This window comes from Ursus americanus, chromosome 8 (genome assembly GCF_024610735.1).
Source record: "Ursus americanus isolate L20-20 chromosome 8, mUrsAme1.1.p, whole genome shotgun sequence".
Taxonomy (NCBI): domain Eukaryota; kingdom Metazoa; phylum Chordata; class Mammalia; order Carnivora; family Ursidae; genus Ursus; species Ursus americanus.
In genome coordinates, this window is record NC_142134.1 from 30826605 (window position 1) to 30840845 (window position 14241).

The following is a 14241-nucleotide window of genomic DNA, read 5'->3' on the forward strand; positions in this document are numbered from 1 at the left end:
CCTAAGTTAACCCCAACTACGGTGCCTCAGTTAACTACCAGTCTGACATCTCCATTTGTGTACTGGAAATTTAAATGTCTCTTAAATTCCAGATAGAAAATATTTATCATTTTCCCCCCAAGTTACCTCTCCTAGACTTCATTCTTCTCAAGATAAAACTTGTGTTCTCTTTGACATGTCCCTATCCTTTACCAAGATAGCTAATTAATTGCCAAGTTCTGACAAATATTCTACTCAATGCATCACTTTGCTTCTTTTCTTACTACCACAAGCCAGGATGCCATCACTCCATTCCCACTGATTTTATTAGCCTCTTTGCTCATTGGTCCTCCTCTCATTTTTCTCCCTCCTTTAAACTATCATCATGCAGACTGCAGATTCATCTTCCTACCCTCTGCATGTCCTCGTGTTAGTCATTTCCACTGCATAAAGCAAAAAAAAACTCTTCTGATTAGCACTGACAGCTTTCTATAGTTTGTATCCCTCTGATCTATTTATCCTTCATAATCTAGTTGTCCTCAATACCCATTGGCATCCTTTATTCACTACTTCAACAAACCCTACCTATAATGTACTAGACCCCACAATATGGCCTGGGTACAAAGCAACAACAGTATCAGCAATAATTAATGACATGGGCCAGACCATAACATGGCCTTGAGTAGAGGTGAAAAGACTACCATTAAAAATACAAAATACTCTCAGTATAGATGCATATTTGGGTTAGCCATGGAAGACCTCAACAAAGAGGAGATAACAGAGTTGAGTAATAAAGTCTTAGTCGGAGCTCACTGCCTAGACTTGAGGTGGACATTTTAGGCAGAAGAACCAGAGTGTGCAAGGACAAGGAGGTGTGAAGGAGTTCGGTTGTCCATGGAACTCTGAGTAGTTTGAAATGGCTGGAACATAGATTAGAAGCAGGTTGGAAAATGAGATGAGATGATGGAGGGGTTGCCTTAAGACAGGGGCACAGTTTATTTACAGAAACATGAAGAAAAAGCAGTGTGGGGTACAGGTGAGAAGTTTGTAAATGTGATGATGGCGTTGTAAGTATTCTCTTCTGATGCCTTTAATTTTCTCAGTGGACCAGAAAGTAAGGTTATCAGCTAAGATTGAGGATGGGGTAAAAGGTGCTGGAGGTTTGAGGAAAAAAGAAGTATGAAATAGTTTTCAAAGAGAATGGGAAAAAAATCAACAGAAGATGTATGAAAAACACACACACACACAAACTTGTTCTCCTGAAAGCATCAACTCAGTTTATTTTTATCTGAGATCCAGTACCTCATACATACTGCCCTCGAATGCCACTTCCTTTTTCTTTTTCTTTTTTTTTTAAAGATTTTATTTATTTATTTAAGAGGGAACACGCTAGAGAGACAGAGGGAGAGCATGCAAGCACGAGCAGGGGGGAGAGGCGGAGGGAGACGGAGAGCCAGGGTTTGCTGTGGGGCAGGGAGCCCAATGCAGCGCTCCATCCCAGGACCCGGAATCATGATCTGAAGGCAGATGGTTCACCTACTGAGCCACCCAGCCTTCCTTCAATGCCACTTTTAATCTGAAAACCCTGGTGATAGGCCTGGCTGGATTAAAGTTTTCCAATTTTGCCGTGAAGATAGCATATAGTTTAATAAAAATCTGCATCACCAAGAGTGTTAAACTGCAAATTCTCAGACCCTTTCAGGAATTTGAATTCACTAGATCTGAGGTAGGATACTACAGTCTGGATATGTAGTACGCACTCCCAGGTGATTTTGATAAAGGCTGTCCTCCAATCACACTTGGAGGAGCCTCAGTATTTAAGACAAAATCTCAACACCTTGTTGTTGCCTCTGTATGCGGATTTTCCAGGGAAACAGGAACAGTAAGATATCTCTTTCTCTCTCTATTTCCTTTTCCTCCTCCCCTCTCTCTTTCTCTCCTTTTCTCTCTCAATAGATAGCTAGGGAGCTAGCTAGATAGGCATATAAATATATGGGATATATGTATCTAAGATAGAGAGATTTTATTTTAAGGAATTGCTTCACACAATAGTAAGGTTGATAAAGCTAGAAACTCAGGCAGGATTTCTACCCCCAAGGCAGAATTTTTCTTCTTCTCATGAAAAGCTCAGTTTTAGCTCTTATGTCCTTCACTGATTGGATGAGGCCCATCTACCTATAGAGGGGAATCTTTAAGTCAACTGATTATAAATGTTTATTATAGCTACAGAATACTTTCACAGTAACATGTAGACTTGTGTTTGACCAAACAGCTTGGCACTATAGCTTAGCCAAAGCTGACACTTAAAATTAGCCATTATGCTGTCCAGTTTCATCTTTGGCCAATCCATGACACATAGTTCACTGCAAGAAAACTGAATTTCTGGCCATTTTTTTTTAGCACTGCTTGTTGTTCCCTCTTCCTATACTGTCTCCTCATGCCTCTTTATCTGTAAAGTTACCCCAAATCCCTATTTCAGTTTAAGCAATACCTATTAGTTGTCTAAATGAAACATGGTGAAAATACCTAATTTACTGTAGGCTGAACACAGCATGCTTCTCTACAATTGATTTTAAACTTCTTTCCTTCTTTCTCTTCCTTCCCCTCCTTCTTCCTTCCTTTCTTCCTTTCTTTTTCTTTCCTTTCCTTTCCTTATATACCTATTGCTACTATGATGCCTAAATTGAGCTTCTGGGGGTAAGCAAGAGTAAAGAAATAAAGATTTAGAATGACTGTGATTTATTTCTGATATACCTTTTATATTTATATCCTTTACTTGCAGACCAGTCACAGCTTCCCGTCCATCTTTTCCACTATGGATGATTGCCCTCATTGTGTTTGGAGTGTTGGCAATCCTGGGAGTAACTATTGGTCTCCTGGTTCATTTTCTGGCAGTAGGTAGGTAATGAATACATTTTTATTTATTTCAGTTTGCTGTCAACTTTACTTCCATTTCTACCAAAGACAAAGAGATAATCTCAAACAATAAATTATCTATCTTCCTTTAAAATGGCCATCAATGACCCAAGATCCTAGAAATATGCATTTACCAAGCATTCTATTGTAGGCATCTTTTGAATATACACAAGTAAAGGAATGTATACAATATAGAAACATGAATGCACAGATAGATAACTGACAGGCATAAAAAGTAATACCAAGATGATATTATATGACTTTATAATTAAAATATTAAGACAAGAAAATCAGCATATACTTATAATTCTCATTTTTCTCCCAACTTCCCAGTGGTTTGTTAGCAATATTCTTTTTATATTGTCAACATTTATGACACTTCATTCTGGTTTGTAATCATAATTACTAGATGATTTCTAAAGAATACTGTGAAAAGTAAACCTGGGGGGTGGGAGTTTGCAACTTATATTTTGACTTATCTCAAATATTCTCTTATCCAGTTTATTTTTTAACCCTATGGAACACTTATCTTTAGTTTTTAACACAAGTAGCTGGGGTAGCCTTAGGAAAGCACCTTAATTTACAGACTCTGAATCATGGTATAGTGATCCTGATTTCCCTCCCATGTTCATCCCAACTTACCTCTAGCAAGTTGCCTCAGCTGGGGGATTAGAACACATACCAAAAGATGGCACATTAGTATGGTTTCACTTTTATTTTCACTGCTGTCATTCTGCAGGGTCAAAATATGGCTCTATGGAAATATTCCTTGTCTTTCTTCTGGACCCTGAAGTCTCATTACTCTAATCATAGTATCATTGAGAACTTTTAGAAAGACCTTCATTTGACCCAACTTGTGAAGAGATGTATCTCTGTTCTGTATCATTCTTCACCCTAGTGTATATTTCACATTTGGGGGAATATTTGCTTCATAGTTTTTAGTCTGGAGTTGTGTTTTTCTTTTGTTTCCTTGGAAATGAGCCCTTTCCCCCTGTCTTTTGGTCTTTTTAAAAACTTAGAAGAAGGAGAATGTAAAAAAAGTGCTTTTACTCTGTCAAATTTAAACAGACATGTTTCTATAATTCATGCTTAAGCTCTGTTACTGCACTCCAGAACACTCCCTGTACAGAAACAAAAACGTGTGTGTGTGTGTGTGTGTGTGTGTATATGTGCATGGTGTGTGTAAGTTGTAAGTTGTCTTCACAGAAATAAGTTCTAAGTCATGGAAAAGTCATAAAACAATTCTTTCTTTCTGTCCCTTATCCATCTTTCTCAATTAGTATTGTCATTTGAACCACTTAGAGAAATGGGAATGTTAATTATAAGGTGCAGGTGTGCCTTATGGATATCTCATCCCCAAGGGGTTGTTTTCATTTCACGAGGCACCAACAGAGGACTGGTTTCACAGCGACCTCAGCATAGTGAGCCATCTCTGTGGCCATTAGGATTGCTGCATAGAATTAAATTAATACTTGATTCCTTGTTCTAGGGTGTGGTTTCTTAGTCTTAAATGTCTTAGACGTAAAATGTTTAGTTTATCCACTGGCTCTGGGAAAAGTGCCCCGTGCAGTAGTAATAAAAAGTTTGTATTTTGTCAATTTATTAGTTTATATTGAGGAATATTCATGGCAGCCTGATTATCATAATAGGTAGAAATATTTAGGAATCTAAATAAAGAACTGAAGGATGCACTGTGAACACTGAATTATAAAAAAGAAAGTTGAATAATTTCAAGATGTATTTTTTTACTACTTATGGTAAAGTCTAATAACCAACCATTGCAAAGTTTGGTCTCTATAGGAAAAGATCCATGACCCCCAGACAGACTAACTACAATTAACAATGTTGGTTCACAAACTATTATTCATAAACAACCCATTTCCAGCATTTTCTTTAGAATTTTCTGACTTCTTTTTTTATCACCTTTCTCACTGTAAAATATTTTCACCACATTTATAATAGTTCAGTCATATTTTATTTTAATTATGATGCTTTCCTTTCCTTTCCTGCTTTCAAATAGAAACTGTAGTTAAACAATTAACGTTATCATTTAGTTATATCCTTATTATTACCTCATGTAATGATTTCTTCCATATTGAGCCTGTCTCTTCTATCACATAGTCCTCAAAGGCAATGATCACAGTGCAAAATAGTATCTAGTGTTTGCTATATGCTAGGTGCTATATAACAGCTTAATATCGATCACATATTAGAGGTAAGATGTATCATATACGAAATGGGTTAGTATCTATGAAAATTTGGGAAGGAAATATAAGGATTAGGTGTGGACTTTGTAGTCAAATCAAATTTGATCCTTGGCTCTTAGTAGCCATATGATATTGGCTAAATTTCTGAATATCTCTGAGACCACATTTCTCCTGGGGAAAAAAAGGGTATACTTTATATGTGTTTTATAAAGCATCTTCCCATGGTACATAATAAATGGCAACTATTTTTACACATAGTTTGATGATTATGGGACAGAAATCTCATTTATAGTATATGATCTAATCTGTCCCAATCAAGATATTACTCTTCTTTCTTACTTTTGTCTATGTCTTTATCTGCTGCATTATGGGTCAAAATACTTTTCACAATGCCCAGGATATCTAATCAACTGTGCCAGAAAGATTCACAGGCTTTATCAATGTTGAATATGAGCATGAAATTTACTAGTTGGTATTACTATGTAATCTATATTTGCATTTGAAATCCATTTTACTTAAATAATTCTTTGATCATGTTTTTATCTCACAGAAAACGCAATCTACTATTACCAAGGTAGCTTTAAAGTGTTGGATATCCCATATAACGGAAATTACCAAAGAGAGACATCACTGGAGAATAACTATCTTAGCAAAATTCTTGAGACTAAGGTAAATTAGTATTTTCCTATATTGATTTCATTGTTAGTTCTCTGAAATAGAAATATATTATTGGAATTTGATGTTTGACTGTATGTTCTCTTTAACAGATGGTTGATGCGTTTCAAAGTTCTAGCATTTACAGACAATATATCAATTCTCAAGTCATCACACTGGTGTAAGTAACTAATAATAGCAGTTAAAAAAGGGATCAACCCAGTCATACATACATATTTCAAGTACCTCTGTAAAAAGAATTTTGAAATGTTATAGTCATTAGTCAATAAATTACTAATAAACAGTATCACTCTAAGCTTAATGTCAGAATAATTGTTCAGTATAAAACCAAAGCAAAGATTGGGCTATCTAGTTTTATTCATTAGATCTATTGAGAATTTATTATTCATTAAATGCCTCATCACTCAAGTTTCTTAAGTTTTTATGTCCAGCAAATAGCAGATGATCCCTTTGACCAATGTTTGATGGTCTAACATTTTAGCAGTAGTAATACAGACCCTGTTTTCTCATGTCTTTCTACTTGCAAGTCAGCTAAATACCTTGTGGAACTTACAGGGTAGAAAAGAGTTCTTACAGGGTAGAAAAGAGCATATCTACATCGAGCTTTGATGACAAGGAGGTCCTTCTAGTCTGTAAGTAAAATAGACTATGTGTCCTCTGCATATGGGTTTAGAGTAGCATGGAATAGCAGGGGAGCTCAAGAACTGGAATTAGTCAACCTAAGCCCAGCCTTTGCCACTTAGTAACCCCAGAGCCTTCGGTGAGTTACTATATCGCTTTGAGTCTGCTCACATATCCGTGAAATACTGATAATAGCACCCTTGCTGACTCTCTCACAAAACTGGACTCAGAATCAAAGAAGATATGTATGAAAAGATTTGCAAATAAACACATTTCCAGTGAAGGCAATTTTTTGCTTTTATCTTCAATAATGCCTCCATACTATATGTCTTCCCTTCTTCCCCTGCTCCTGGAACTCATGGGACTCCTGAAATTGCAGGATACATCAAGATCTCAATTAAAATTAACCTTGAGGGTTGATTTTAATATTGGAAAGGGATGGGAGGCTAAAATTGAAGGGCCCAGGTACCTTTCAGAGATAATTGCAACCACTGGAGATTCTGCTTTGTTTTCACATGCATGTAACTTTAGGTATCTATAGGAAGTGGGAGCCCAAAGGAAGTGATGGAGAGGCTGTAGGACAGAGGTTTTCATTTTGGTACACCCTCCTATGATAATCAAACCTGTGTGTGCTAAGTGTTTCCTAGCACTGGTTACTGATTTATATGCCAAAAGATTAGTCATCTGTCAGGAAGAGCCAAAGCATAAGAGTGACACTTCAGACGCTAGCCTCAAAGCTGCTTGACAATTCCTACATGTCCGTTTGTCAGCCTCTTAGGTTGCTCACGCCCTTCCTGAATTCCAAACCAATCTTTCCTGAACACCACAGTCAGGTTCATCTTCCTGAAGCATGGTTTTACTCAACAACTTCTCTTTACTACTACCCCTTGACGAGCATTAAAAGTCCTCCTCCATCTAAGCCCAAACTCCTAGACATTGTTGTCTCCGTGACTGGGTATAAAGAGACAGTACAGTATGAAAATCCTTGGGCGCTTCAGTGGCGCAGTTGTTAAGCGTCAGCCTTCGGCTCAGGGCGTGGTCCCAGCATTCTGGGATGGAGCCCCATATCAGGCTCCTCTGCCAGGAACCTGCTTCTTCCTCTCCCACTCCCCCTGCTTGTGTTCCCTCCCTCGCTGGCTGTCTCTGTCAAATAAATAAATAAAATCTTTAAAAAAAAAAATCCTGGGTTATAGAGTCAATTGTCCTGAATCTGGTCTGAGTTTAGCAGCTGTGTAATCTTAAACGGATTAGGTAGCCTCCCAGAGCTTCCATTTTTCCCTGTCTATAAAATGAAGATAATAACACCTATGTTGCAGGGTTGTTATGAAGTTTAAGTGTGATAATAAATGTGAAAATACAGCAGATGTCCAGAACACAGCGGATGCCCCGTAAATGCCAATTATTGCTCTTCAGTTATTCTGGAGTAGTACTCTTCCTTTTCTCTGCCTGATGAAATTTTTTGCTTGATAATGAAGTCGTGATAACAATACTTTAAGGTCCAGTGTACATGTCACCTCTTCCATGAAAATTTCTCTGCTTCTTTAAGTAAAAAATGACTTACCCTTCTTCTATTTGCAGATAAGATAAAATAAATATCATCACTTCTGCCTAATTTATTGTAGTAATTTGTATACATGTCTTATCTCCTAGAAATCTCAAATTCCTGGAGGGTAGGAACCATGTGTTAGTCACCCTTGCATCACCTAGTAGCACCTATTCCAGCCACTTGTTTATAGCAGTTGCTCAATGAATGACTGGTGAACACATGAATAAGTGAGCCCAGTTCTTACATGGTACTTCTTTTCTTAAAAAAATATTTATTTATTTATTTACTTACTTACTTACTTATTTTAGAGAGAGAGTGAGAGAGAGAGAGAGAGCATGAGCGGAAGGGACAGAGGGAGAAGGAGAGAGAATCCCAAGCCTCAGACACCGCACAAAGCACAGAGCCTGATGCAGGGCTCGATCCCTCTTATGTGGCACTTCTACCCTGTGCTTCAGGCCTTTCCTATTTTTCAGATTTATAGAAATACCTGTCCTCTAAGATGAATACTATAGCTGCATGCTTACTGTCACCAAATAAATGTAAGCAGATGGATGCTCCTGTGACTAACCAGAAGTGAAATTACTACACAAACCCACAAAAGTCAGAAGAAATAAAAATATGAAAGATCAGGGAATGAGGAAGGAAATGCTATTTTTTAGCAACATATGAAATATGTTTATCTTGTAGAAACATATTTATCTTCTTTCCAGCCCTCATAACAACAATGTCACTGCACATATATGGCTAGTATTCAAGGCTTCCAGATCAATGAAGGAAAACACAAGAAGAAGAATTGAAAGCATCTTACGTCAGATGCTGAGGAACCATACAGGCTCTCTGACTACAGATCCTAATTCTCTTAGGCTCACGGGTAAGCTTATGTATTAAATAGGAGCAGTGTTACTCTCATCTTTTTATTTCTGACATATATCACAAGTATCATGCACAAAGCTGATACTCAGTTTTTTAAATGAATATGTCATTATTTTATATCAGAGTAAGAATTTATGTTCTTTATTATTGAGAACATAATAATCAAATCATAATGCAATAACTGAAAGCAGTTCTGGGGGAAAACTGCTTCTCATTATAAAGCAAATAGTAAAACTTTGAACAGCCTTAAAAGTAATGGTGTGTGTTGTGTATTTTTTCATGAACTCCTATAACATTCAAAAATAGCATGCAATCTGCCGTTACAAGACAGGTCACTTTTTAAAAGTTATTTTTGTGTACTGACAGGAATCAGCTTCACTTGCGAGTCTTCCTGTTCTTCTAAGAAAAGATACTGGTAATTTTCCACCTAAGATGATAAAGAATACAGTTCCAATTAAATAAAAAAGAAGTCTCTCATTTGGAACTATGGAGGCGATATTTCCATATCATACATTCACGTATAGTAAAAGAGCAATTCAAATAAGTCAATATTCTCTCCTTTTAACTGACATTTTATCCTGAGATTCAAAATTATTTCTGGACCCTCTTGCTCTGCTGAATCTAGCATCTTACTTCATTGGCCCCAGGGTCAATGGATTAATGCTAGGTATTATATTGACCATGAGCTTTTTGTTCTATTTCAGAAATCAGTAAGGTTGATGCTGAAAAGATTATCAACAACCGTAAGTTCAGATACTTCTTAATTAAATGTGCGAGATGATCTGAGACATAGCGGTCAAGATTTGTTGCTGTTAGTTAGGCACAATTCTAATTAGGTACTTTACATACAAATCATTTAATCCTCACAACTTTCGTAAAGATAGATATCATTATTATCATCCCATTTGAGAGATGGGGAAACTGAAGCACAAAGAAGTGAAATAATCTACCCAAGTTGATCCAGCTTGTGAACGGTATGGTCAGAATTCAAACCAGGGCTGCAGAGCCCATGGACTTAACCGTGGCTTTATCTGCCTCCCACAGTTCTCATATTCTCCAAGTGCTGAAGAATCTTGGCGGTACTGTGCTGGGTATGGAAGTGATCCAGGGGCTGCTAGTGATTCCTGTGCAAATTACAACCTGTCCCCTTCAGTGCAAGATATTGTCAGATAGAACCTTACAAGAATAACCCAGCTCACTCTCTGCTTTATAATCAAATAAACATTACCTTCCTACTCTCAATGGAACAAAACTGACTCTGACAGGCTGTGGGACACGAGCAAGGATGTCAGCTACGTATGATAGAATCAGAGGAGGTTCCAATGCTCAGAAAGGAGAATGGCCATGGCAAGCAACGCTCAAAAAGAATGGCCAACACCACTGTGGGGCATCTTTGATCAGTGAAAGATACCTGGTGACTGCAGCTCACTGCTTTCAAAGGTAAGTTCATCATGTTGCCCAAGGCTAGGGAAACCAAAGACCCTGGACAGTTCCAGTTCTCACCTGTTTTCCCAGCTTCATTACCAGTAGCACTCTCATCACGAGTGTCCTGGTTTGGAAGACAAATTATATAGGAAGGCAATCTAAGATTGTTCTGCATCACCTATAAGAATGCAAAGAGTCATTCATTCTTGATACTACATTTTTGTCTCACATGATTCTTACTTCTCATAACTTTATACTCCAGATATCCCTAACTACTCATAGTTGCTAAAACACATCACCCCGTTTCGTACCTCCCTTCCCCTCTGCACCTCCCTGTCCCCTTCTCTTTATCTTTTAGGCAACTATGCCTCACCTCTACAATCTTACCCAAAATGCTACTTTCCCTAAGAAATCTCTTCCCTGGGGCATGCAGATTTAAGTCCACCTGCCTTGTTGTCCCACTAATTCTATTCAAAGCACTTAAGCAATTATAACTGTCTGTGTTTATGCCCATCTTTCATTAGATTTAAGTCTCTTGAAGGTATAGCTATTAATTTTTATTTCTATGTTCCCATTGCTTTACATAATGTATGGTATAGGGACTCAAACAAGATTTTTTATTTTTTTATTTTTTTTAAGGATTTTATTTATTTATTTGACAGAGAGAGAGAGACAGCCAGCGAGAGAGGGAACACAAGCAGGGGGAGTGGGACAGGAAGAAGCAGGCTCCCAGCAGAGGAGACTGATGTGGGGCTCGATCCCAGGAATCTGGGATCACGCCCTGAGCCGAAGGCAGACGCTTAACGACTGAGCCACCCAGGCGCCCCTCAAACAAGATTTTTTAAATGAATTTTAAAAATCAGACTATCACTACTACTGAGCTATACAGCAAAGGAATATTAATGTCATGAAAAGAGTACAGTTGGTGCAGGCTGTATTTCTATTATTTTGAAATAAATACAAAATACATAATTTTTGTTTCTTTAGGACAAACAATCCAAAAAACTATACTGTCAGCTTTGGCACCACAGTAAATCCCCCCTATATGCAACGTTATGTTCAACAAATTATTATTCATGAAGACTACATCCAGGGTGAACATCACGATGATATTGCAGTTATAAAGCTCACTGAAAAAGTCTTATTTCAGAATGATGTACATCGAGTTTGTCTTCCTGAAGCCACACAGGTTTTTCCACCAGGTGAAGGAGTTGTTGTTACAGGATGGGGAGCATTTTCATATGATGGTAAGTTCAGTGAAGGCTTAACATAGAATTTGAGTACAAAAGCAGCAAGAAAAAATGGTGACCTAGGTGCAAAGACGTCATTTACTTCAGGATGCCTAGTTCTCCCAGGCAACGTCTCAGGAGATGATGCATATGGAGTTATGGCTTTGCAAATCCTTGGTTTGGAATGTTCCGTGGAGACAAATTGGTTGTACAAACTCCCCAACCTGGAATAACTAATTGAGAAAGTTCTGGTTCAAAGATGTAAAAAGAGAGAGAAGGGCATAGAAAGGCAGCTTTTAAAAGATTTCAAATTATTCTTTGAAGTTTTTTGTTTCATTGATTTGAGTGAGAGAACTGAGTGGGCTTTTTAATCTTAAGAATAGGCAAGAGTCAAATGTAGGTTTTATGTACAGAGGACAAAACAATGTTTCCATCCTGCTCTGTTTCAGAGCAGCTCTTTTACTGGTAATGTTTACTTCCTTTAGGGAAATACCCAGACGTACTTCAGAAGGCACCTGTCAAGATTATTGACACAAACACTTGTAATGCTAGGGAAGGATATGATGGTTTGGTATCAGACACAATGCTATGTGCTGGGTACTTGGAAGGAAATATAGATGCCTGCCAGGTAAGTCTGGACACTAGTCATATTGACCGCATAGTGTATAAATAACTGCTGTTATTTTATGAAAATCATCAATATGGACACAATTCTATGCTTCAGTTATTTTTCACTATGACAAGTCCGTTAAACTGCCTCCAGCTTTGGTGCTAAAGTAATTCTACGCTACATGCAACATATGTCTATAAGTGTTTAACGAACACTTAAGTTGGACTTACTCTGAGCCAAGCACTGATTGAAGTCTTTTACAAACAATTCATTTAATCCTCATCACAGCCTTGTGATGTAGATACTCTCGTTATCATTTTACAGATGAGAAAACTGAGTCAGAGGAAGGTCAAGTGATTTGCACGAGAGCCGTAGCTAGTGAGCGGAAGAGCTGGCACACAAACAAGGTAGTCTAGCAGTACAGTCTGTAATCTGAACCATATTTAGTAAAGGATCAGTCTCAAAGAATTTTCACCACTTCCAGCCATTTCTCTTACCTTCTTAGCCTCCTCATGGCTAGGTTCTGGCTACTTTTCTCAGATATGAAGCCTCGTTCTCTATCTAAGTACATCTATAATATTTGTTTCCCAAAAGCTTTCTCATAGAACTAGACCTTGTATCTTATCAGTTCATGCCTTCAAGGTTCAAGTCAACACCAAAGAGCCCCAGAGAATATATTCCAGCCAAAGGTGGGGTTAAGGATGATACAGGGATTTACACCATACGTTTTCCTATAGTTTGTATGAAGCATGAATCACAAACTTCATCTGGGCTTATCACTTAGTAAAGTATCTGAAAGTTAATTCTCATAATGACTAATATTCTTTGTTTTATTTAGGGTGACTCTGGAGGACCACTAGTTCATCCCAATTCTCGAAATATTTGGTACCTTGTTGGAATAGTGAGCTGGGGAGAAAAATGTGGTGAAGTCAATAAGCCAGGTGTCTATATGCGAGTGACTGCCTACCGCAACTGGATTGCCTCCCAGACTGGTATCTAAGAGAAAACCATCTTGTAGTAACTCTCTGAAGTCATTTTTACCTAAGGTTACTCCCAACCTTATTTAGCATGCATTTAAAATTAGCGTGTACAACGGCTGTTTTGAATGAACTGTGGTCCTGAGGGAATATTTATGAACTTTAATTTTAAGCAGACTTACGAAACAACAAGTCTCATGTTAAGTCAAAAAGGCCTGAGCAAAGAAAGCGCTCCTATCAAAATAGGACCATTACTATTTCTCTATTGCATGAACCCATATCATGGCTGTCTTACCATAGTATACTTTTGGTTTTAGTCATTCAGACTTCCTGGAATTGTGAAGTATGTCCTTTTCCATTGCAAGTTACCTGGCAGCGCTGCGAGAAACTGGAACCATCACTTTCTGAGGGTTGGGTTGGAACATGCTCTATCTGCTTTCATTCATAGCATTTGAGGAAAGGGTATGGTTGTAAACCGACTCTGGACAGAATTAGGCACTGAATTAGAGTCTCTTATTTGTACGAGGATCTTGGTCAACTCTTGAAATCATCGTGAAGTAATTTCACCATCAGCAAAACACAGCAAAAAACATTTTACACCTACAGAAACCAGGTACATTAATTCTTCAGTGTTGATACAGGTTCTTGTGGAAATCCTTCACTTGTAACACATATAAAAAGTAGCTATGAACCATGAAGATGTCATAGGTATTTTAATTAAAACAAATTTGAAAGCACGCTGTCTTTGTACAATGACAAATTTCTTTCTTTTTATGTGTGTGTGGTTTTCTTGTTTTATTTTGTGCTTTTTTTTTTCTTAATGGTCTTTTGCAGGTGGCTTTTTCTCTTTTTCTGTTATGGTTTCCACTTGGTCCATGGGTTGAGAGAAGGCAAAAGGTAGTTAAAAAGCTACCTTCAGGCTGGAGAGAGGCTCTGGCAGGCCAACGGGGGATGCAGCGGGTAGGTCCCTCATAACTAGAAGCAGGAGGTTCCCAGGCCCTCCTGAGGATGAGGCTAGCCCAACCAGGGTTGAGGCCTGCCAGCCCGAGAAGTTTCGTCAGGTGGTCGCTCGTCTTCTGGATGAGGAGAAGCAAAGTAAAGGCAGTTGTTTTATATACAGTTTTATTGACTATTTTAAAAAAATCAAGTACTGCCAATTAGCATCATGTCCACTTATACTCTG

The 14241-nt window shown here is 37.9% G+C and overlaps 1 protein-coding gene across 1 annotated transcript; it reads left to right on the plus strand.

Annotated features, from left to right (window-relative positions):
- The first annotated feature begins 1038 nt into the window (after positions 1-1038).
- On the plus strand, positions 1039-13081 carry LOC123775904 (transmembrane protease serine 11B-like protein). The gene is made up of 10 exons (XM_045771506.2): positions 1039-1046; positions 2762-2877; positions 5653-5771; positions 5870-5937; positions 8655-8815; positions 9522-9560; positions 10083-10257; positions 11230-11489; positions 11957-12099; positions 12920-13081. Exons 1-10 carry the CDS (start codon positions 1039-1041, stop codon positions 13079-13081), a joined length of 1251 nt encoding a protein of 416 aa, XP_045627462.2.
- The last annotated feature ends 1160 nt before the right edge of the window (positions 13082-14241 follow it).

Coding starts and splice junctions, on each gene's coding strand:
- LOC123775904 (XM_045771506.2), top strand. Junction 5,772..5,869: donor GCAAAATTCTTGAGACTAAG/GTAAATTAGTAT, acceptor TCTCTTTAACAG/ATGGTTGATGCGTTTCAAAG. Junction 12,100..12,919: donor GAAATATAGATGCCTGCCAG/GTAAGTCTGGAC, acceptor TGTTTTATTTAG/GGTGACTCTGGAGGACCACT.